The sequence below is a fragment of the Nanorana parkeri genome, unplaced genomic scaffold (genome assembly GCF_000935625.1).
Source record: "Nanorana parkeri isolate BGI_ZX_2015 unplaced genomic scaffold, ASM93562v1 scaffold257, whole genome shotgun sequence".
NCBI classification, from domain to species: domain Eukaryota; kingdom Metazoa; phylum Chordata; class Amphibia; order Anura; family Dicroglossidae; genus Nanorana; species Nanorana parkeri.
The window spans coordinates 1,139,156-1,161,578 of NW_017306525.1; the positions used below are offsets into that span (position 1 = coordinate 1,139,156).

At 40.2% G+C, this 22,423-nt stretch overlaps 2 protein-coding genes across 2 annotated transcripts in view; one reads left to right on the forward strand and one right to left on the reverse strand.

Annotated features, from left to right (window-relative positions):
- The first annotated feature begins 202 nt into the window (after positions 1-202).
- Positions 203-11,137, forward strand: LMOD1 (leiomodin 1). The gene is made up of 5 exons (XM_018556901.1): positions 203-461; positions 2,817-2,856; positions 3,901-4,001; positions 4,056-5,376; positions 10,811-11,137. The coding sequence occupies exons 1-5, from the start codon at positions 262-264 to the stop codon at positions 10,835-10,837; spliced, it is 1,689 nt and encodes a 562-aa protein (XP_018412403.1). The 5' UTR covers positions 203-261; the 3' UTR covers positions 10,838-11,137.
- A 10,113-nt stretch (positions 11,138-21,250) lies between these two features.
- The window catches only part of SHISA4 (shisa family member 4), a 26,505-nt gene continuing 25,332 nt past the window's right edge, over positions 21,251-22,423 (reverse strand). The window contains exon 6 of the mRNA XM_018556887.1: positions 21,251-21,749. Coding sequence (XP_018412389.1) covers positions 21,715-21,749 — 35 coding nt within the window. The 3' untranslated portion in view covers positions 21,251-21,714. The remainder of the gene's footprint in view (positions 21,750-22,423) is intronic.

Here is a 22,423-nt window from a genome sequence, read left to right on the forward strand (position 1 = left end):
GGGGCACACACCTGCGGGGGGCTCCCCATTTCCAGCACATAGTAGGATCTTCCACCTTGGAGGAGGGTTTCCATAGCTTCATCTAATTGTCTTGTTCTACATTTCTTCTCCCTCGTTCTTACACGTTTCTTTGGGGAAGCTCCTGGCCATTTTCTTTTACAGAGCCTTGAGTTCTCAGCGAGTTCTCCATCCTCTGTTCTGGCATACTCCAGGTCTGTGCACCCTCTTCATTCTCTACTAGTCTTCACATAGCCAGGCATCATGTCCAGGGTGGCCAAGTACCGGCGCCAGGTGAGCGAGGACCCGGACATTGACAACTTGCTGTCCACTTTGTCCCCGGAGGAGATGGAGCAGCTGGAGCAGGAGTTGGATGCCGGGGACCCGGACGCTGGCTTGTCTGCGGGGCTGCGCAGGGACCAGACCGAGAGAGCATCCAGCCAGAGGGAGGCAGAGAAGGAGAGGCAGGCACAGACAGCCAAGGTAAGAGCTCAGCTACTGATCTTTGGAAACATCCACACAACATTCTTGGAGGAGGGTTACCTGGTCTTCCCTTCCAGGGAGAGCTGAAGATGGCAAATTCCTCCACTCCAGCAAATACTCCAAATATTTATCATTATGATTCCACGTATTTATCATTCTGAATATTCTAATTAAAATATATATGATTCTGATTATTCTGATTCCAAATATTTATCATTCTAATCCCACATATTTATGATGCTGAATATTCTAAATAAAATATTTATGATTCTGAATATCCTAATTAAGATATTTATGATTCTGAATATTCTAATTAAAATATTTATAATTCTGATTATTTAGATTCCAAATATTTATTATGCTGAATATTATGATTCCAAATATATATGACTAAGAATATTTTGATTCCTAATATTTTGTATTCTGATTATTCCGATTCCAAATATTTATAATACTGAATACTCTACTTTCAAATATTTACGATTCTGACTATTCTAAGTACTTATGATTCTGATTATTCATTACTATTCACCTAAAGTAGTATTAAACTTCCAAACTTTTTTTCATTAGGGAATCCTGGTCTAACACATATCATCTCCAGCAAAATTTTTCTTTACATTTTTGCCCAAACACTTACAGTCATTATTACAGCTCCAACTCTCTTAGCACAGCTTTTCTGAACTTTTTTTCCTTTATTTAAACTGGGAACCTGCCAGTAACACTTTCTGTCCTAGAGTGACAAGACCTACTGCACTGTATCTATGGAAAAGCAGCATTGTCACCATAGGACAGGACTAAACAACTCCCCCTTTCTTCTTCTACAATACCATAAGGGTTAGGTGTTCCGTAGTCCACAGAGGTGAATTGGGTAGGGCTGACAGCGCTGCTTAAGCTGGCCATACATAATGCAAATTTTGGCCACATTCTGTAACATCTCTCTGATACTTTGTTGACATTCGGAATTTGAGTCCTGAATGTCAGCAAAGAGGCAGAGATTGCCGGAGAGCTGTTACAGAATGACACACACCTCTCCCGTTTCTTTGTTCTTTTCCGAATAACATTCAGGAAACATTTCCAATGTATTCGAATTTCGGTATCAAACATTCAGATATTCAGATTCATTATTTCTGTCATTCGGAAATTCGTACGAATGTCAATTCGGAATGAAACAAAACGCACATGTCTACCCTCCAGGCTGCTAGACAGCCTCTTCTCCCCTGGGCTCTGGTATTCTAAGGACCACTGGTGTCATCACATCTTATGTAGGTCCATTGACTTGCATTAGACGTAAGGATGGCAAGGAACATTCCACAGCCGGAGTCGAGGGGGAGATCAGTGAGCACCACCCACTACGGGAGCCAGGATCTAACAGCTTTGTTTGAGTCCCCTAGTCTAAATGAGCACTTAACCCTTGCAGTGCGGGGGTACGTTTTTGATCTTTCCTGGAGATCTTCTTTAAACAGAAATTTAAATGCTAACTATTGTTATTTATTACCTCCTCTGAGTCCACACATTTCTGCAAGGAACAAGCCTTAAATGAAGGGGGATACAGTGAAACCACAAAACGCATTGGCTGTTTTATTCTGTTGATCTTTATATATAAATACTACCTTGGACTCTATTAGTAGTGGTAGCTCCCCCATCTGTTCTCCAACTGACAGTGTTTGTGTCACACTCATTCACCCTCACAGATCTACAAGAATTAACATGCAATATTATTAATAATAGCATTTGCTCACAGAGGTGTCACAGAGCGCTCGTATGATGCCTGTACATTAGAACATTCTCAAGGTCTCCGGGAACCTTTAAACCAGCCTTTCTCAACTAGGGTTCCTCCTCAGGTTTCTTTAAACAATAAGCTATTTATGCCTATTGCAAACAATGATCTTTTCAGCTACCTGTAAGTGTGGAGACCCTTCCCAACAACCACAAATGTAAGGAGCTAAAGAACACCTCCCCTTTCTTCTTCTACAATACCATAAGGGTTAGGTGTTCTGCAGTCCACAGAGGTGAATTGGGTAGAACTGACAGCGCTGCTTAAGCTGGCCATACATAATGCAAATTTTGGCCAGTTCTTCAGGAATCGGACTGAATCTGCACAGTGGGTGCCGCTGTCGGCACCCTTTCGATCGGCATCCTTCAATCAGTTGATCAAATGCCGGTCTGAAAATCTTCGAATGAAGAGAGCCAGCAGCCCTCGAGCTGCCACCTCTGTTCGTGTATTCTGACAGCAGTCAGTAGCCACTGTCAAAATACAAAAGAAACAGCAGGGATTCCTCGATCAACGCTCGTAAGTATTGATGGAATCTATTCTATTTTTTTCTTTCAGCCTACAGGTTGAACGAAAAAATAGAACAGTGTATGGCCAGCTTTAAAGTAGTATTAAACTCTTAATCTTTTTTTCAATAATGAATCCAGATGAAACAAATATACATTGTCCAGCAAAATATTTCTTTGAAGTTTTGCCCAAGCACCTACAGTCATCGTGTTTCCAAACAGTTGACTCCAACTCTCTCAGCTCCGCTTCCCTGAACTTCCTGTCCAGTACAAAATCACATGGGCGAGTGCAGTTTCCAACAGCTGTCGACCTACTGACATGTATGTCAGTATAAACCTGACTGAGGTTCTAGCCCTTTCCCAATCTATCCAAAACTAGGACACAAAGTCTTGACTTTAGATACACTCTAATGACAGTGGCTAAACAGTAAAAAAAAAAAGTTAATCAACTATAATTCCATACAAAAATCTTCACCATTAATTAATATTCTTGTAACATGAGGCCATTAAGTATTTAATACTGTTCTTAAGCAGCGAGTACACTGAAAAAACTGGTCAATGATAATATCTGGCTAAGTTGAACCTGGTTGGAATTATCGGTTGTTTAACCTAAAAGAAAAATAATAGCTTGCCTGTTTAGTAGGGGTTTTCAATGCTGATTTGTTTGGCAAGGTTAATCAAAGACTGAAGGGTAGGACTGCAAGGCTGCACTTAAGCCCCTCAGTGTGGGGGTAGCCCCTCTGCACGGGTTCAGTTGTTATTTTTCCAGACTTCTTAAATCATTCTTAAAGTTTTTTGGGTGGAGGCTTTTGGAAATGCTACATTTTAAACAAAGTGATCCAAAGACGTATATATGCACATAATATGTTAGTTAAATTTTTCAGTACAGTAAAATATACTTAATGGCCTTAAATCTGTAACTGGTAGACATGTAGGAAATATTTTAAAAAAAACGTAACAAATGGAAACTGTCTTTGTCCTTGATAAACTGTCTTTGCTTAGAAAATTTGTGTATATATGTATGCATAGCTACAACCATGCACCAGAGTGAGGTAAACACACATCAACGCATATTTCTATATTGCAGGACTTCTACTGAATATTTTCTGTGCACTAAAAACATTCCAAATTAAATTTTTTCAGAGTGAAAAATCTTCACAGAAGACACAAGAAGAGAAAAAGAAGGAAGAAAGGGGAAAAGAGCCTGGGACTGGAAAAGAGCCTAGGACTGGAAAAGAGCTTGGGTCCGGAAAAGAGCCTGGGTCCGGAAAAGAGCCTGGGTCCGGAAAAGAGCCTAGGACTGGAAAAGAGCCAGGCCCAACCAAAACACCAGAAGACCAGACTAAGGGAAAAAAAGACACAGACAAACCAAAAGATGATCGTGTTAGCAAAATGAGGGAGAGATTTAGACAAGAAAAAAATATTAGTGCAGTGGAGAAGGAAAAGCAGGAGAAGACTCCATCTAAAAAGCAGGAAGAAGAAAAGGGTGCAAAGCAAACAGTAAAGGATAAAGCAGTAAAGGAAAGCACCGAAGAGAAAGCAGAAAAAGTTGTTGGTAAGACTGAAAAGAAGGAAATGGCAAAGCTTCAGTCTGAAAATAAAGTGGACAAAAAAACAGTTCCCGACAAGACTCAGGAGAAACAAGATAAAGCAGAAAGAGTCCAAGCTAATAAAAATATCTCAGAGGAGAAACTACTAGCTGATCAAGACAAGAAGAATGCAAAGGATTCAAGCCAGCAGAAGACTGAAAATGGTGCTAAGAACACAACAGAAGAGAATAAGGATGATGATGCATCAAAACTCTTTGATGAACTTCTAGAGAAAGTGAAAAATAATGAAGCAGAATTGACGGAGCTCAACCTTAACAATTCAGAATGCATTACCATAGACACCCTAATGAGTTTTACAGAGGCCTTAGAGTTTAACACTGTAGTGAAGATATTTTCTTTAGCTAACACACGTGCTGATGACCACATTGCTTTGGCCATTGCTGTTTTGCTCAAATCCAACAAAACCATCATTAGTATCAATCTGGACTCCAACCACATTACTGGCAAAGGTATACTGGCCATTTTCAGAGCTTTGCAGCACAATGATACACTGACAGAACTACGCTTCCATAATCAACGTCACATATGTGGAGGGAAATCTGAGATGGAGATAGCAAAGATGCTGAAGGAGAACACTACTCTGTTAAAACTCGGGTACCATTTTGAGCTGGCTGGTCCCCGCATGACTGTCACCAATTTGCTTAGTCGTAACATGGACAAGCAAAGGCAGCGTAGAATGGCAGAACAGAAAGCATTAAAGGAGGCTGAGAGCAAAAAGAACTGTTTGGAAGTACCCAAGGTCATTCCCCCTCCAAAAGAACCCTCAAAACCAGCAAAACAAGTTCCAAACAAGGTTAAAAAGGATACTTCCAAAAAGGATGGAGTACCTGTTCCACCTCCTCCACCTCCACCAATGGCACCCCTGGCACCACCTCTTGAGAACATTAGGAATTCTTTGTCCCCTGCATCTCGGAGAAGGATAGAGGAGAAGCCAGGGCCTGCAGAGACGAACACGAGAGACAAACTGCTGGAATCAATTAGGTCAAGTAGTAAGAAACAGCTAAAAAAGGTAAGAGGCATAACACAATAATATAATTCAGAGATTGCTACAGATTTTTGCAAGGCATAGGCAGAATTAATGTTTGTACAGTAGCAGTATGGTTAATGTGCACATTCGATGCCAGTGATTTTATTAGAGTTAAGAATCTACAGTATATAGCTGCTATGAAAGGCCTGATGGACTTGTTTGGTGTTGTGTTATGATGTGTTGTGCATCAGCCCCCGTCTTTGAAGAATGTACCAGGAAACTCAAAACATACTACCGGTATAATCATAGATTTTAGGGATACATTCCTTTAATAGAACCCACATAGCAACTGATATTAGCGGAGCTTCTACTTACACGGCACACAGCTCTGCAATGTTTTCCACACTCATTTGTTTTGTTTCACCATAGGAAAACTGGAGCTGTCACTTGAGCATATGGTAGTTGGTAAAGGTATTACTAATATGTGCATTCTTCACAGATCTATTACCAGGTATTGACTGAAAGTGTGTCTGAGTTCTATAAGACACCCATCATCACTTGATGTCATTACAGACATTGCAAGATTGGTTATTGTAGCTTTTCTCACTCATCATATATAGTCTTATAAACTCATTAGTCATATTGGTAGAATCAAACTATTGCAAGCTGTTCTATTTGTTTTAAATTATTATATTAATTATTATATTTCAGCGCTGTTTACATAATTATCACCCATTTTTACATCCATCATTGTGCATGAGTTTAAAAGTTGATATGACTTTTTGTTCCATTATGAATTGACTTTTGACTTTGGGAATGGCAGGTCTCTGCATAACCTTATGACATTACTTTGTTGGTGTCCCAACAGTGTCTTCAAGGGAAAGAGTAATAGCCTTTTTTGTGAATTGTATTTTTTTTTCATTTCAGATTTAGGGCTTATATAGATGGGAGTTTTTGTCAAATGCTACTTTTGCATTTGAATACAGCACTGCTTAAAGGCATGTGTTTGAACATAAAAAGGCTGCATTTGCCTTGCTTTTCCTGAAATGCAAGCACATCTCAATAGGGCTTTATTTAGGCTGTAACAGTTTAACAGGCTGTATCCAAAGAAAAACAAAAAAATGAAGGTCAAATGCAGCAAGAGGACACTACACTGTATACAAATTTTAAAAAATTTAAAAATAAAGTAGAACTTTAGGCAAAAATTATATATACAGTACATATTTTGTTCACATAGACACAGTAAAATACATTTTGTTTCTTGTGAGTTTCTTTAAAACCCCTGTGCAAACCCACAAAATACATGGTGATCCTGCAGGTCTAGTCTGTAAGATGTCACTTCACCTGCATCCTGGGAAATTATGCCACCATTAAGTTAATTGTGTTACATTGAACTACAGTAGGACGTGGAGATGCAGCGACATGGGAGTTGCTAACACCTTGTCTCCTCGCTAGACAAGCTATTAGCTTTTCTATCAAGCAGTTGGCCGTGCCTACTCTACTGCCTCTTGCCCAGGCCTTTCCTAATTTATAAATGCCCATTGCCCTGCCTTAGCCACGCCCCTATCCTCACACATATGAAAACAGGCTATGTTAGAGAAAGGCATGCTGGCACTAGGCAGTGGCTGACATTAATAACAGGATCGTTGCGCCCATTGATTGACTTATAGTGGCATGTAATTGCTCTTTTTAGGATCAAAAAGGGAGCAAAAAGAAATTGTTTAAAAAATATAGATATTCAAACCAGCTTGGTAAAAGATTTTAGTTTTTTTATTTATTTCAGGTATTTGTATAGTGCCGACAATTTACGCAGCACTTTACATAGTTGCACATTCACATCAGTCCCTGCACTCAAGGAGCTTACAATCTAAGGTCCCTATCTCACAGGCATACATACAAGTACCAATTTAGACAGGAGCCAATTAACCTGCCAGCATGTCTTTGGGAGTGAGGGAGGAAACCGGATTACCCAGAGGAAACCCACACAAGCACAGGGAGAACATGCAAACTCCTTGCAGATAGTGACCTGGCCAGGATTTGAACCAGGGACCCCCAGCGCTGCAAAGCATAAGCACTAACCACTATGGTATACATTAATGTGTTTACATTAACATTTGCTATTTTGCCTATAGTGCTACTTTAATTTTATATTGAAATAATTTTGCTATACATAGTAGAAGAAACTAGTCTTAGAGTAATTCTAAATAGGACAGATAACTGAATTTGCACTTTTTATCTATCATAAACAATAGTCAAACTAGGATAAAACAATTTCATTCTGTTAGATATTTTGTTTTTTAGATTGCATAAAAATGAACTGCCAAAAGAAAACCTTGCATGTTCCTAAAAAGGTCATGAAGAAGTTATTTCTGAATCTATCCTCTTCACTCACTCGTCAGCTTTGGAGCTGAACTCCAACTTCACCTATTTCTGTCCCATCTGCTTTTTCCTCTTGCACTTGGGCATAGACTGTATTGTTCTTTAATTTTCTGTTCCTCTCATCCCTACTGTATGCCATTTTCACTGAAGATAATTACAGCCTGCACACTTCTGCCTGTGTGATGCCTAGCCTCCCACAAGACTCTTATAGACACATCCCCTGGGCTTTGAGAGTGTCAGTCAAAGCTGCTGATTACTCTGTGGTGCACAGAAACTCCATAAAGCCAGTTCCACCTGGATGGAAAAGAGACCCTTCCTTGCTGTAGAGGGATTACTTTGTAGATGGCAGTATATGTTGTTCTGTTGGTCTTTTAAAGCACACGTTGAGCATGCATTTGTATTAAAATGTGCTATGTAATAAAGGGGCCCCAGTTTTTTGGTGGAGCAAAATTGAGCTTGCTTTAAATAATAATCCTGTAGGCCAATCGTGGCTTCCCCGAAGCTTGGCCAAAAAACTTAAATTCGATGATCTGATCTAGGATGAGAGATCAGCAGCATCTTAGGAATGAGTGCTCTCCCTCTGTCTCACAACCTGAGCTGCTGCTGTGGCAGGGGAATGGACAGTGCACTGCAGATGGGCGGTTTTTAGACAGAAGAAGAGCACTCATTCCTCAGATGCTGGGGGGCACCTTACATGCTGGAGGTGTGCCCAATGGATCTCCCATCCTAGATTCTTTGCAAGACATGGAATGAAATGAAAGTTTTTTGGCCAGGTTTAAGGGAAGCCATACTTGGCCTACAGGATTATTATTTAAAGTAACAGCAATCTGACTTTGAAAATAGTTTTTTACATAGTACATTTTAATACATATGAGTATATATAATTAGATTGTTGCATATTGGAGTTTAGCTTTAAATTATGCCGATGTTACAACAGAACAAAAGCATAAACCAAAAATGATTTGGCTTCTAATTAAGTATATTATGTACTGGGTTAGCTGTATTTTTAGTGTTTGGAACTGGGCAGCCACAAATGTTTGTTGTTATAAGAAAGTAACTCTAAGGTGTGTATCTAAGATCTTCAAGTACATCTGTTAGGAATAACTAGAGGATAGTTTTCCAGGTAAAAGTGTCTCGATGATGATTTACAGCATTTCTGAAATACACTATTTCACGATAAGAAAAAAGACATACACTATGTTTCTTGTGTCATGCCCAGCATTCCGATGTTAAATTGTTAAGCAGTGCTCAACATGATAAATGTAGGAAAGAATATGATAATCCTTCCGTCCCTGTACTATATTCCAGTTCCATATGAATTCCTTTCCAAAGCTAAAGAGCAAGATATAACTTTTGTACAAAGATATAAGGACATTGCTACATAATATGATATATTTTAGGCACAGGGACTACATGAAGAATTGAGCAGATCATAATATATTAATGTCTCTGTTCATGCATAACTCAATAGAAGGAAGGTAATGCAAGACATCAAACTACAACCACTCCTCAGATTACTTGACCCCTGCATTGTATGAACCCATGGATATGTAAGCAATTTATCACCTGTCCACCACCTGCTAAAGTACTTACGTATTCTCACTTGTTCGGACAATGCTGCCAGCATACCACTAAGCATAAACTTTCCATATATTTATGGTCTACAAAATGCAGTGGAGCCAATGGAACTACTGATGATCACATGCATAAAAGCTGTTAAGAGCTGATTGGCCTGTCAGACAATGAGCATCCTTGCTGAAAAAGCCACTGAAATAAAATATATTACAGAGTAGACACTTGATAAAAGCATTGTTGCTTCAAGCCAAGATAGAAAGGTTTGCTTCGTGATCCTCCCAGAGCTTTTAAAGGAGTTGTAAATTCCCAGCATATCCTATCCTGTTATTACATCAGGATTGTAAGTAGAATACATATCAGAGTTGTTTTTGATCATTAATTCAAAGCTTAAAGGAGAACTATGGGGTCAGTGTTTTTCCCCATAGTTCTCCTTTAACTGAAAAAATCCCTTTTATGTAGTGAGTGCAGCTTTCTGTCTGTCCATCACTTTCATCAACTTCCTGGATTCCCAGCGTGCTTTACATCTCTTTTCCTGCTGCTTGATGTGATTAAATCACGATTTCTCAAGACTACATATCCCATCATGCGTTGCTTCCAGCAAGCAATGATGATGTTACATTGTTCAGACGTTGCGTTGTAGTTCAGAAGGCAAGCTCTGTCAGAGTTGTGACACAAGGAAGTGCATACTCACAGGGCTGAGTAAAATGGTGTCAGTGCATTAAGGAAGTACATCCTATGGGCATATTCAATAAGTAAGTTTACAAACTTCTAGATTTATATGGTTATTAGGAGTGGGATAAAACTTATGGAAATTCAATATAGAAATACAGATTTATTTTTAGTTTTTGACCATAGATCCCCTTTAAAGAAGAATTCTGGGTAAAAATGGTATTAACCAGTTGACATCCACGGTGTTAAACCCCCTTCCCATCCAGGCCATTTTTCAGTATTCAGCGCTGCGGTACTTTGACTGACATTTATTCCGTCATGCAGCGCTGTACTGAAATGAATTTTATACCCTTTTTTGGGGACAGATAGAGCTTTCTTTTGGTGGTATTTATTCACCACAAAGGAGAACTATGGGGAAAAGCCCTAACCCCATAGTTCTCCTTTAACCCTTGCAGTGAGGCTACTCCCACACTGCAAGGGTTAAATGCCCGTTTATGCCTAGGGCTAAAAAAAAAAAAAGTTATACTCACCCGAAGCTGAGCCTGAGCTCAGCAGTTCGGGTAAGTATAACCTTTTTTTTCCCCAACCTAGCCAAAAAGGAGCACTTATCCCTTGCAGTGAGGGTGTAGCCACACTGCAAGGGTTAATAAAACTTTTACCCAGAGTTCTTCTTTAATTAAGTCACAAGTTGTGTTTGTATCAGTTCTGCAAACTCGGTGTGTTCTGAAGAGAAGATCAATATGCACATGTAGTGAGTAAATATGGCTGCACCTGTGTACATATACATGAATATATCATGAAACATTCAAAAGATGACCAATTCTCTGTTAACATCATGTCTTCTTTTGTATAGGTGGAGGTGCCAAAATGGCTGAAATAAACAGACAAGCAAGGCTTACCAAAGGGAGCATTTCCTCTCGTCATGAACAACTTAAGCATACCCATTTGTTTTCTCCATCCACACCAGTTTTTTGATGCTTCTTAGGGGCTACTTGCAGCCTCGGCTACCTTCGCTACCCGACATTCCTTATAAATGCATTTCTTTATTTTTTCTGGGGGTCTGACGGCTGTTTATCAGAGACAGGAAAAGGGATTTCACAGGAGCACATACCAAGGGCTACAGATATGAAAATGAATATGAACAGTATTTTCTAAGACTGCATTCCATTATAATTTAATACAACATCAATGCAATATCATTTCCCAGCCCTACAATGGATATGTGAATTTACAGTAGCACAAAGGCCTCTTCCCCATTTATTTTATTGTTTTGTTCAATAAGAGTATTGGCTTGGGTGGGAAGTCCTGAAGACAGGAATAGTTTACATAGCTGTGATATAAACATTTATTCATGGCATGCAGAGCTTCCTTGTAGGGAGCCCAGAAGGTCATTATATTTCAGAATCCAAACAGGATCAAGAAGGGATCAGTGAAAATGGGAATTGTTCTAAATCAAGATATACTTCAGATTGCAGTGCTGTGCGACACCCTTTGGCAGGGGTAGGCAACCTTGGCCCTCCAGCTGTGGTGAAACCCCAAATCCCATTGTGCCTCTGAGAGCCACAGGCATTACCCCCGGTGACAGAGTCTTGCAATGCCTCATAGAGTTCTACCCTTGACTTATGGCAATGAATCAGAAGCCACCTTTTATCCCCTTAGGTTGGTCACATACAATGGCCATTAAAACACTAATCATGTGAATTTTCAGAGATGCTTATTTACCTAATATGTCCATATACACCAAGGGTAAGCAAAATCAGGCCCTCCAGCTGTGGTGAAACTACAAACTCCATCATGCATTTGCCCCTGGAAGTCATGTATTTGGCTGTCAGAGTAATTCAGTGCCTAATGGGATTTGTAGTTGCATCACAGCTGAAGGGTCAGAGTTTTCCAAACCCTGCTATACACTTTCCAATGAATCACTAACGACTGGCCCTTTCTGGCTGATCTCTGCTGTATCAGCAGAAAACTATAACAATCCATTATGTCTCTACCAAATATAATGCTAGTCTCCCAAAATGATCATTGATACCCCATGTATTGTGTTATGGCATGATTATATCAGCTTCATATTATGACAGCCTTTCTCTTTGTATGACCAGCTAGAAGGTAGAAAATAAGGGTGACTTGGGATGAAAAATCTTAGGACACAAACCATTGCAGTTTACCCCGTCAGAAGAGTGGCATCTGGGACTGGAATGACACTATAATGTTATACAAATTCTGCTATATAGAGCACATCTCTAACTTATGTTTTTCCATAAAGAAAAGCAGCAAAACGCACAATAACGCAGTAAAGCCCAATAAAGCACACACATTTAAGATGTCCACTAAAGCATAGCTTTATAATGTTGTAGTATAAATCCAGCTTTAAAGTGTAAACCCAAGAGTCAATATATAATGTATTGCAGCTTACCAGTCCATAATTGTGGTGGCTGCATTAGTTTTCTTTTTTTAGCCTTTTTCCCCCTTTTATTTCCACCTGGAGATCCTGCTAGCAAGTCTGTTATTTTTCAACTTTCTTTTAACAGACCAAACTGTCCATCAAAAGTGGCAGATAGAGGGTTGAGACAAACTACTGAACACTGACAGGGGTGCTTGCAATGGTCAGCTTTTATACATTTATGCAAAACCTTTATCCTAAAAGGAAAAAGCTGTAACTACTGTGTTGTAAAGGGTTAGCTGATGATTGCATATCATTTAATAGTAGGGATGTTCAGATACCAAGTACCGTACTTGGTACATGTACAGACACTTTTCCAGCTCCAAGACTAGACTAGAGAAAAACGCGAAAGTTAGGAGGCAGCTGTCATTTGTAAGGAGTATACAGAGCTCCTGGGATTTGTACATCTCTGTTTTAATGTATGATTTGTTTTATATTTATATATATATATATATATATATATATATAAAACGTCGCCACTGGACTCTAGAGAAGTGGAGATGTGTTCTCTGGAGTGACGAAGCACACGTCTCTGTCTGGCAATCCAATGGACGTGTCTGAGTTTGGCGGTTGCCAGGAGAACGGTACTTGCCTGACTGCATTGTGCCAAGTGTAGAGTTTGGTGGAGGGGGGATTATGGTGTGAGGTTGTTTTTCAGGGGTTGGGCTTGGCCCCTTAGTTCCAGTGAAGGGAACTCTTAAGGCCTCAGCATACCAAGACATTTTGGACAATTTCATGCTCCCAACTTTTGGGGTTTGGGGTGGAGGAACTTGACTGGCCCTCACAGTTCTGGCCTCAACCCATAGAACACCTTTGGGATGAATTAGAATGGAGACTGGGAGCCAGGCCTTCTCGTCCAACATCAGTACCTTAACTCACAAATGCTTCTGGAAGAATGGTCAAACATTCCCATAGGCACACTCCTAAACCTTGTGGACGCCTTCCCAGAAGAGTTGAAGCTGTTATAGCTGCAAAGGGTGGGCCAACTCAATATTGAACCCTACAGACTAAGACTGGGATGCCATTAAAGTTCATGTGTGTGTAAAGGCGGGCGTCCCAATACTTTTGGCAATATAGTGTATATAAGGGATGCACAGATACCATTTTTTCCAGACCAGGTACAAGTACTTGTCCAAGTACTTACAGATACAATTACTGATATAATTTTAGTTTATTGTCATGTGTCAGTTTTTCTAAAACAATACAAACTAATGATTTCAGGACAGTGGTGGACAGCCAGAACCCAGTCACAGCTGCAACTGCTATGACCCTGGTAGTTCTTGTAAAATGCCAAGTATCGGCACTGGTATCTGAACATCCCGATTTTATAGTCAAGGTCCATCCAAATCTGCTAGTGCATCTAAAGCTGGGTACACAGAGATCATATTTTTGACTTTTGTTGAAGAGAGATGAAGGGAAATCATTGGCTGAACAGTGCTTGCAGCCAATCAGTTTTATTCTGATAGCGGTGGGTGCTGTTGTCAGAATAAAATGTACACAGCGGGAGATTCGTTCATCCATGCTGTTAGCATGGATGGAGGAATCTGTCATGAAAATATGCCTGCATGCACCCAGGTTAACACTCCCCTCTCTACAGATTGACAATGCTGCTAAGGGTGGATCCATTCTTCCTCCATAGGATGGAGCCACCCTAAGACATGAAGTGTGTTACTAGTCGGATCACCAGGTGAAAATAAAGGAAAGAAACAAAAAACAAATGCAGTCACCACATCTAAGGATTGGCAAACTTCACTATGTCAAGGTTTTGTTTCTGGGCTTAGATACACTTTACATTAGCCATGAATGATTTGTATTCCCGTTTTGAAGGTCTCTTTGGGCTGCTAGTGAAATTATATCACAGCGATTGACGCCACATAATCAGTGCAGTTTCTCAGATGAATATATTGATCTTGATGTTTACTTTAGGTTGCAGTATCCTAAATAAACAGTAAGTCACAGTTTTTTGGGGGAACAGATAACATAGTGTCTATCACGTAGTGCAAGAACTTCCCTCTGTCACCCTCTCCAATGTGAATTGGTTAACAGATAAAACATGGCTTAGAAGCTGTGTGAGAAGATATTGATGGGTACTGAGTATCACTGTTATTTAAAGTAATAAAATACATTTGCACAGATATAAATATATATATTTTTGACTTGTTGTAAATCTGTTGTGGAGAATAAATGTTTCAAGAGCTTAATAAACATTCTAAATGCATGTGTAATTAAAGTTTTCCAGCAGCCTCTCTGGAGTATGTTGTCTGGCACTGCTTGTATCTTTGACAGGGAAAAGATACTTTCTGCTTCAATTGGCCATATAAGGAAATCACAGCAGCTTGCTCTCTATTCACAAGGCAAGGGAGGGTGAGAATGTTTGGGGGATGAAATGGCATAACAAGAGGACTGAGAAACATAAAAAATAGCTAACTGCCATTGCACTGCAATATATTATCTGTAATGGATGCAAAGAAAATAAGTATTACGTGTTTGCTGATGAATTTGGCATCTTCAAGACTTCATGTTTTAAAGCAACAAAGCTGCATACTTTAGTAATACGTTAGTTCAAGGATGCACTTCTTCAAAGTCTTGCTAGCTTATAGACAGATTTTTCATACAAAAGAAAATTACATTTGTTTAAATAGGTTTTTAAATATCTCATGGCTAGTAGACTGTTATGCTGGGCACACACCTTACAACCATTGCAAAAGTCTTGCGATGGTTGTAAGGTAATCAGGCAGATCATACTTGCGATGATCGCAAGCCCGCCCCGCTGAGGGGGGGGCTTTTGATGACTGCAATGCCGAACGGGCCCGTCCGGCTTTTATCTTACGAACATGCTACACACCCGCTGAAAATCGTATGATTCTCGGCGGGTTTTCGAACATGTCCATAAGATAAAAGTCGTGCAACCTTACAGTAGTAGAGGTCGCACGGCTTCCACACACCTTACGATAATCAAGGTGTGTGGGCAGATAAAGACCTTGCTGACCTATGTATTACATGGTGCAAAAGCACACTGCAATTGTCTCTATTTCTCTAACTGCAGAGGAGCACCTAGTCTTAAAAATCCTGTGCATAGTTAAAGGATAGGTCCACCTTTTGAAAAAAATAAAGAAATGCATATTTATTAATATAAAAACAATAATGCATTACTTTATTTTTGCATTCAAGCATGGAAAGCATTGCAACTGCGATTACTCGACCAGGGCTGCAGAGCTCAGGCTTCTGCACATTCTCTCTCAGGCAGAGCTTCATACTGAGGTACCAAGTTTCAGTTAGGAGAGATGAGGAAGGACGGCCGGACTTCAAACTGCATTAAATCAGGTCATACAGTGTCCAGCCGTCCTCTCTCTGGTTAGATGCGGTACAGCTGTCCTTATTCTCGTCCAGCCATCCTTCCCCATCTCTCCTAACTGATACTCTGTACCTCAGTACGAGCTCTGCTAGTATGAGCATGTGCAGAAGCCGAGTGATCACCTCTGCAATGCTTTCCAGGCTTGAATGTAAATATGAAAGAAATGCATATTGTGTTTTTAGATTATTAAATATGCATTTCTTTCATTTTTGCAAAAGGTGAACTTAGCCTTTAACACTGCATCTACGGATGATGGCTGCCCTTTGACATTGTGCATTAAAAGTGATCATTGGCAAGGAGACGTGTCTGTTAGCTTACATCTTGTGATTTTATGGTGACTGCAGTTGTCGGGGTCTGCTCCTCTCACAATCCAAAGCACTCATATAGTCCTGTGCAAAGGTTTCGGGGCTCTTGGACAACTTCTGCTGGGAGCAAACCTAAACTAAGCTTGTTTCTCCAAAATTCAACAAACAATTACTATTTATGTGCTAAATTTCACTGGCTGAAAATAAAATACATGATGTGGTATGTCCAAACGTTTGGGGGCACCCTGTCTGTCAGCATTTTGTGAAAACTTTCTGTATCTTTAAAAGATTCTTGTAGCCATCTAACAGTCTGTTTGTATTTTAAGACCCCTTTCACAGGGTCCGATCAGGAGGGGATGCACGCATGGATCCCCTGCTTATCGGAATGGATGTCATCATTGTGACATCCATGTCTGTCCAGTTTATTCCATCATTTTGCTATGGAGGAAAGCATTGGACCCATGTTGGTATATAGGGAATCGGAATGGACTTGTGTCCGTTTACATCAGATTACCACTAATCCGGCATGATTAGGTCCAGCAAAACAGAACTCTGATCCGTTTGTTTATCCAGACCTAACTGGAGCTGAGGTAACCGGATGTTTGGGTCTAGCTGCCCATAGGCTAACATTGGGTTTCCAATCAGGTCTTCCTGAAAAACTGACACGGACCTGATCACAATGGCCATGTGAAAGGACTCTAAAGCTAATCTCTGGTGAAATATTAATCCCCCTCTTACCACTAACCCATTGTTCAAATTGTTTTACCCATAATCACCGGGGTACACCGTCTGGGTCTCTGGCCAATGTCGTTTCCTGGTGTGGGTGATTGCTATTCTATCGCTGCAGATGTGCATATGTCAGCCAGTCCACTTGTGCTAGCACCATGGCTGCAGACTCCTCTTCTTGAGAGGACCCTGCCACTAGATAGCCAAGGAAGGAAGGAAGTGTCCATGTCACACAGGCAGTGACGTGGACACCCCAAAAAGACCCTGTCTCCTGTAAACAGAAAAAACAGAGAAGACTGGAGCATCATGTGACCACAGTTTTATAGATAGTAAATCAAATCATAGTAAATAGACCGGTGATCAGTTGGGGGAGAGGGCAGAAAACCGCTTTAAGATTTTTTTTTAAACTTTTCATAGGCAAATTCCAGTTAAGAAATATATTTTCAAGTTGTCCTGTACTGCATGTTTGAAATCTACCTGTACACTTCCAATAGCATTCAAGTCTGGGAACTGTGATAACCATTACAATCTTAATCTTTAATTTCATTATGTAATTCAAGGTTGATGTTGTTTTGAATCATCATTGTCTCGTTGGTTATGGCTCACCTTTTACCTTCAGTTTCTTCAAAATGTGTTCTATCAAATTACAGCACAAAATGCATATGGCTTCCCTAAAGCTGTCCATAAACAGGAGTAGAATTTTGTTCAGAAAAAGGTGTTTTCAGAATATTCATTGGATTTTCTAATAGTTAATGGGGTCATATCGACCATTGCTTTTAACTATACTGATGAAAAACATCAAAAGTGCAAGATGGAAACTTTTTCTCACTGTAACGAAACTATAACAGTCAATGTGGTTTTTGTTCGAGAAACTCCATTAGTTCCAAATGCAAATGTTAAAATCAAATGAGCTTTCGAACAAAATGAATCAATTTTCTGGTGGCGTTAGTGGATGTTATGACGAAATTTTTGGCATAAAAATGTGTACGAATATCCAGCAGAGTATGGCCAGTTTAAGTGTGCTGCACACTTTAGATACTGATGTTTGTGAGGAGGTAATGTTATCTTCTAATTACTTTTCCATGCCGATCACATTTGCGAAAGCAACTCTTTATAGTGGGCTGCTGCACCTCTACTTCTGTAACATAAACCTTTCTGTGCCTTGGCGCCAACCCAGTTTACATGCAGTTACATCCAAATTTTTTCTTTCACATCTTTTCTAGATCTCAACATTTATCATTAAAGTGACCCTGTTATCAGGCTATGTATATTCAAATAACAGAATTTTTGTACTAATCTTTTGTACCATAAAATCTGTTATGACACAGGATTCAGCTATTTTCTTATGATGTATTGAAGCCAGACAGAGCTAGCTACGGAAGAACAATGTTCTTGTAGTGGTGACAGCATGAAACCATCTTAGCAAGGAAGAAGGTTTTAGGCCTCAGTACCACCTTGTCCTTGTAAAGGAGCAAATAGTGTTCTTTTACAGTACAAGGCTGCCAGTTCAGCTACACGCCTCACATAGGTGATGCCAACAAGGAAGGCAAACTTGTGAGTGCAAGTAGAAAGGGTAATATCCCTAATGATTTCAAAAGATGGCGGTGCCAACAGAATCAGATGCAACACATTGTACATGAGGACTACATGCAAGACACCCTGTACAAAGGTCCTGACCAATGAAAGGGAGGCTAGAGATCTTTAAAATAAGGGTTAAGATTTGCCCCTTGAGGTACTCAAATGCTGATCCAGACCTAATTGCAGAAAGTTTAGGATTCTTCCCACAGAGTATTTCCTGGGGTGAAACCTTTCTTCTCGCACCAGGTGAAGTAAGTCTTCCATGTGCAATAGCAGACCCTGTGTGTTGGTAGACTTCCTAACTTTTGACAGCATGATAATTACTGAATCTCGTTACCGTACCCGTTTAGGTTAATGACTGGTTGACAGCGGCTGCATCTGTAATTAATACAATTACATGCTCTTTGGAATAGACCACTGGTCCTGTAGGCATCAATACTGCGTTCAGCAACAGTAATTTATTCCAAACCGCATGTAATCTTATCACATACTATTACATGCGGACTGCCATTTACAGATGCGGCCACTGTATTGTTCATATTGTGTGACCTATTTTGGGTGGAAGGTAAGGGAGGGAGGAGGAGCACTATTATATAGTTTGCCCAGGGCCCACCAGAGCCTTGAATCGGCCGTTTGTAGGGGTGTGGAGTGGAACTGAGCAAATGGCGCAGCTTCTGGACTGTAGAGTTCAAGTCAAGGAATGGAGAGTTAGAAGTGTCTCTTGGGAAAGAAAAACTCTGGCTTGATCTGTGTCTAGGACGAGACGCCAAATACTCCAAGCCATGTGTTGGCTCCAATGCTGACTTCTAAAGGTTCGGAATCCAAGTAAACTTTTTTAAGATCTTGATAGTCTGTATTACATTGTTGGTCAGTATTTGTGACAACTGCTCCCTCATTAGGAAATCCTCCATGGATCCCACAATAGGAATTAAGCTTGTGAATTGATTTACAGATCTGTCCAGCACTGGAGGCATTATCCCACGAAGCACTGTTGCCGTGATGCCCATTTGTATACCGTGATTAAACATTCGTGTTTTCTCAGCCACATCTTAAACTGGCCATACACCTATAGATTATCTGTAGAGTTTCTATGGTCAGATGGGAGAAGTGCAACAGATTCCTCATCTACGCTAAACTGTGTGGATGGAGGAATCTCCCACTGGGCCAAGCATCAGTATCTTGCTAATCGGCCACGCTGGTTGTTAAAATAACTGAACAATCTGATTGGATGCAGGCATTGTTCAGGTGTTTTGAGAGCGAGCGGGGCCGACTAGCAAGATACTGAACCTTGGCCCAGGTGGAGATTACTCCATCCACACAGTTTAGCGTATATGGAGGAATCTGTTGCACTTTTCCCATCTGACCATAGAAAATCCACAGATAATCTATAGGCCAGCTTAAAGGTGAGAACTATCAACTCTGGATGTCCAAAGTATGTTTTTACTGATACTTTTAAGAGGTGCCCCTGGTTTTTCTTGTGTTTTTAGTATCTTCTACCCCTGAGTGGGGCCGACATGGTGGCTGCCTTGGGGACTTATTATTGAGGAATATAACATCAGGACTAAATTACTATGCTCCACCTATAATTTGCTAAAATTCCTGTATATGTGCAACAGAGCATGACTATGAAAAACAAATCTAAAGACTAGCAAAGAACTCCTTATCTACTTTCCATGGAAGATAATGGACACCAGCTGTAGCATTACTTTGTATGGCTTAGAAAATGTAAGATGGCAGCCAATATGTTACGGGAAGCATCATTACGTTTTTATGCCTGGGGCTTAGCATAAGCTAAGGGAGACACTATTTAAACATTTGAATAATATACAGTAATATTTATTTTCTGTAAAAAATATTGTAATTCAACATAAAAATACATCCTTAATATTCAGCACTCTGACAGCAGGCATATCAAGCAACTTTAAAATGCAGTTTTTTATTTTGCAAACTGTTGTCAAGATGTTCCTGAAAGCAAATAATGTTAGAAAATAACTTAAATAATCCCCTAGAGCAGGTGTAGGCAAATACCGTCCCTTCAGCTGTGGTGAAACTACAAATCTCATTATGCCTATGGAAGAACAAACTCCTCAGGAGTTCTAAGGGCCAATTCACACCAGCAGCTAGGCTACAATGCACCACTGTCGGTGTGCATTGCAGGGCACATTGCTGATGCGCCTATCTCGGCGCATCACACTGCTTAAAGGAGAACTATGAGGTAAGTGTTTTTCTCCATAGTTCTCCTAAGGGTCACGGGAGGACATAAACTAGCGTCCTCCCTTGACCCAAAGCTCGATATATCGTGAGCTACAGCTTGCGGTATACTGAGACCGTCGCAGCCGGGACGGATCTCGACATTACTGTCTAGATCCACCCAGCTGCGTGATCGACAGTTGGCTCTGCCTATCTAGAGGCAGAGCCAGCTGCACCCGCCCCCTCCCCTGTCCGTTCCGCCAGTCAGCGCTGGCGGAACGGACAGGGGGGAATCCCTGCAGGGAGCCGTGAGTGACAGTCACGTCTCTCTGCAGGGGCATGATCGAGAAGTGAGCGAGCGACGGCATGTGTTTGCTCACTTCCCGATCTATTGAGCTGACGTGTGACAGTTTAATTGTCGCACATCGGGTCGAACTATGAGGATGAGTGAAAATAACTCACCTCATAGTTCTCCTTTAACTATTATTATTTTTTGTTAGAACTTTATTGAAATGTCACGAGTGACATTTCAGTAAGTTCTATGGGCACACTGCAGTGTGATGCGGTTGTACCATGTCCCACCCTGCTGTGCTGAAAAAAAGTACTACATGCAGTGCTTTTTCTCATTGTACACAACCGCAATGTGGTGGTGTGAACTGAGCCCATTAGAAACAAGGCAAACTGCCTTGTGTAGCGTTGAGGCTGCGCTGGAAAATGCATATGGTGTGAATCAGTCCAAAGGATTATTGAAGCATGTTGGTATCTTTGAGTGCCTGGTGTAACATCCTGCTGCAGTTTACATACACAAAAGGTTAGTACAAATTCACTTTAAGTCGGAAAAGAATGGAGCCTGTATCATTATTATATCCACAACAGACATTAGTAAAATGTGTTCCAATAACATTAGTGAATATAACCATGCAGCTCAACCCAATAATGAGTATTTCTGCAGCCTTGCAAATGACAATGTGCATAAAGAATCCTTCATTCCTGTGGCGTGACTACGTGAATCAGTTGTACCAAGAAAGTCTCTGTCATGGTGGAGTGATGAAATGCTGAAATTCACACAGTATGTAATAGAGGATGTTGCTCCGAAAAATCCACAATCAATAGAGCAAAACAAGTCAAGACAATGTAATACTATTCCCATGCTCTTGTTGTCACTGACCAGGATACATTGTGTTCAGAGCTGGAGCAGCAACTGAGGATAAAAAAAATGTATAAATTACTATTGTGAAGTTTACCTACAAGATTTGGTAGGCTTTTGTGATGTTCATGTCCTTGCAGAGACATATTTTGCATGATCTGTAAGTAACTTGCTCAGCTACTCTATGGCACATTCATTGCATTGCATGCCTATTGCCTGAACACATCAGACTTCTATTGAGATTTGATAAAGTACAAACATTGTTCTGTGCCACTAAGTAGGAGTTACAGAGTCCATGTGTAATAAGCAAATATGCTTTCACAATGTAATTAAAAACCTAACATAAGCATGAACCTGTTTACCATTCGACATTCACTCATGCAGAATCGTTATAATGTACATGTACTTTTTGTTTCTGCCTCATCTGTGGCAACCAACAGGGGCATTTATGTGTAAATCTAGTTGCACAACTAAACAGAGACTTTTTTTGAGAAGTGTTGCTGCCATCAATTTCAACATTACTTTTTTTTTAAATTGCAAATTTTCCCAGTTTAAACATTTGATATGTTTTCTATTGTGAATAAAATACGGGTTTATGAGATTTGCAAATCATTGTATTCTGTTTTTCTGTAGATTTGGCACAGCATCCCAACTTTTTTGAAATTGGAGTTGTATATATATATATATATATATATATATACATGCATACATATATAGTGGGG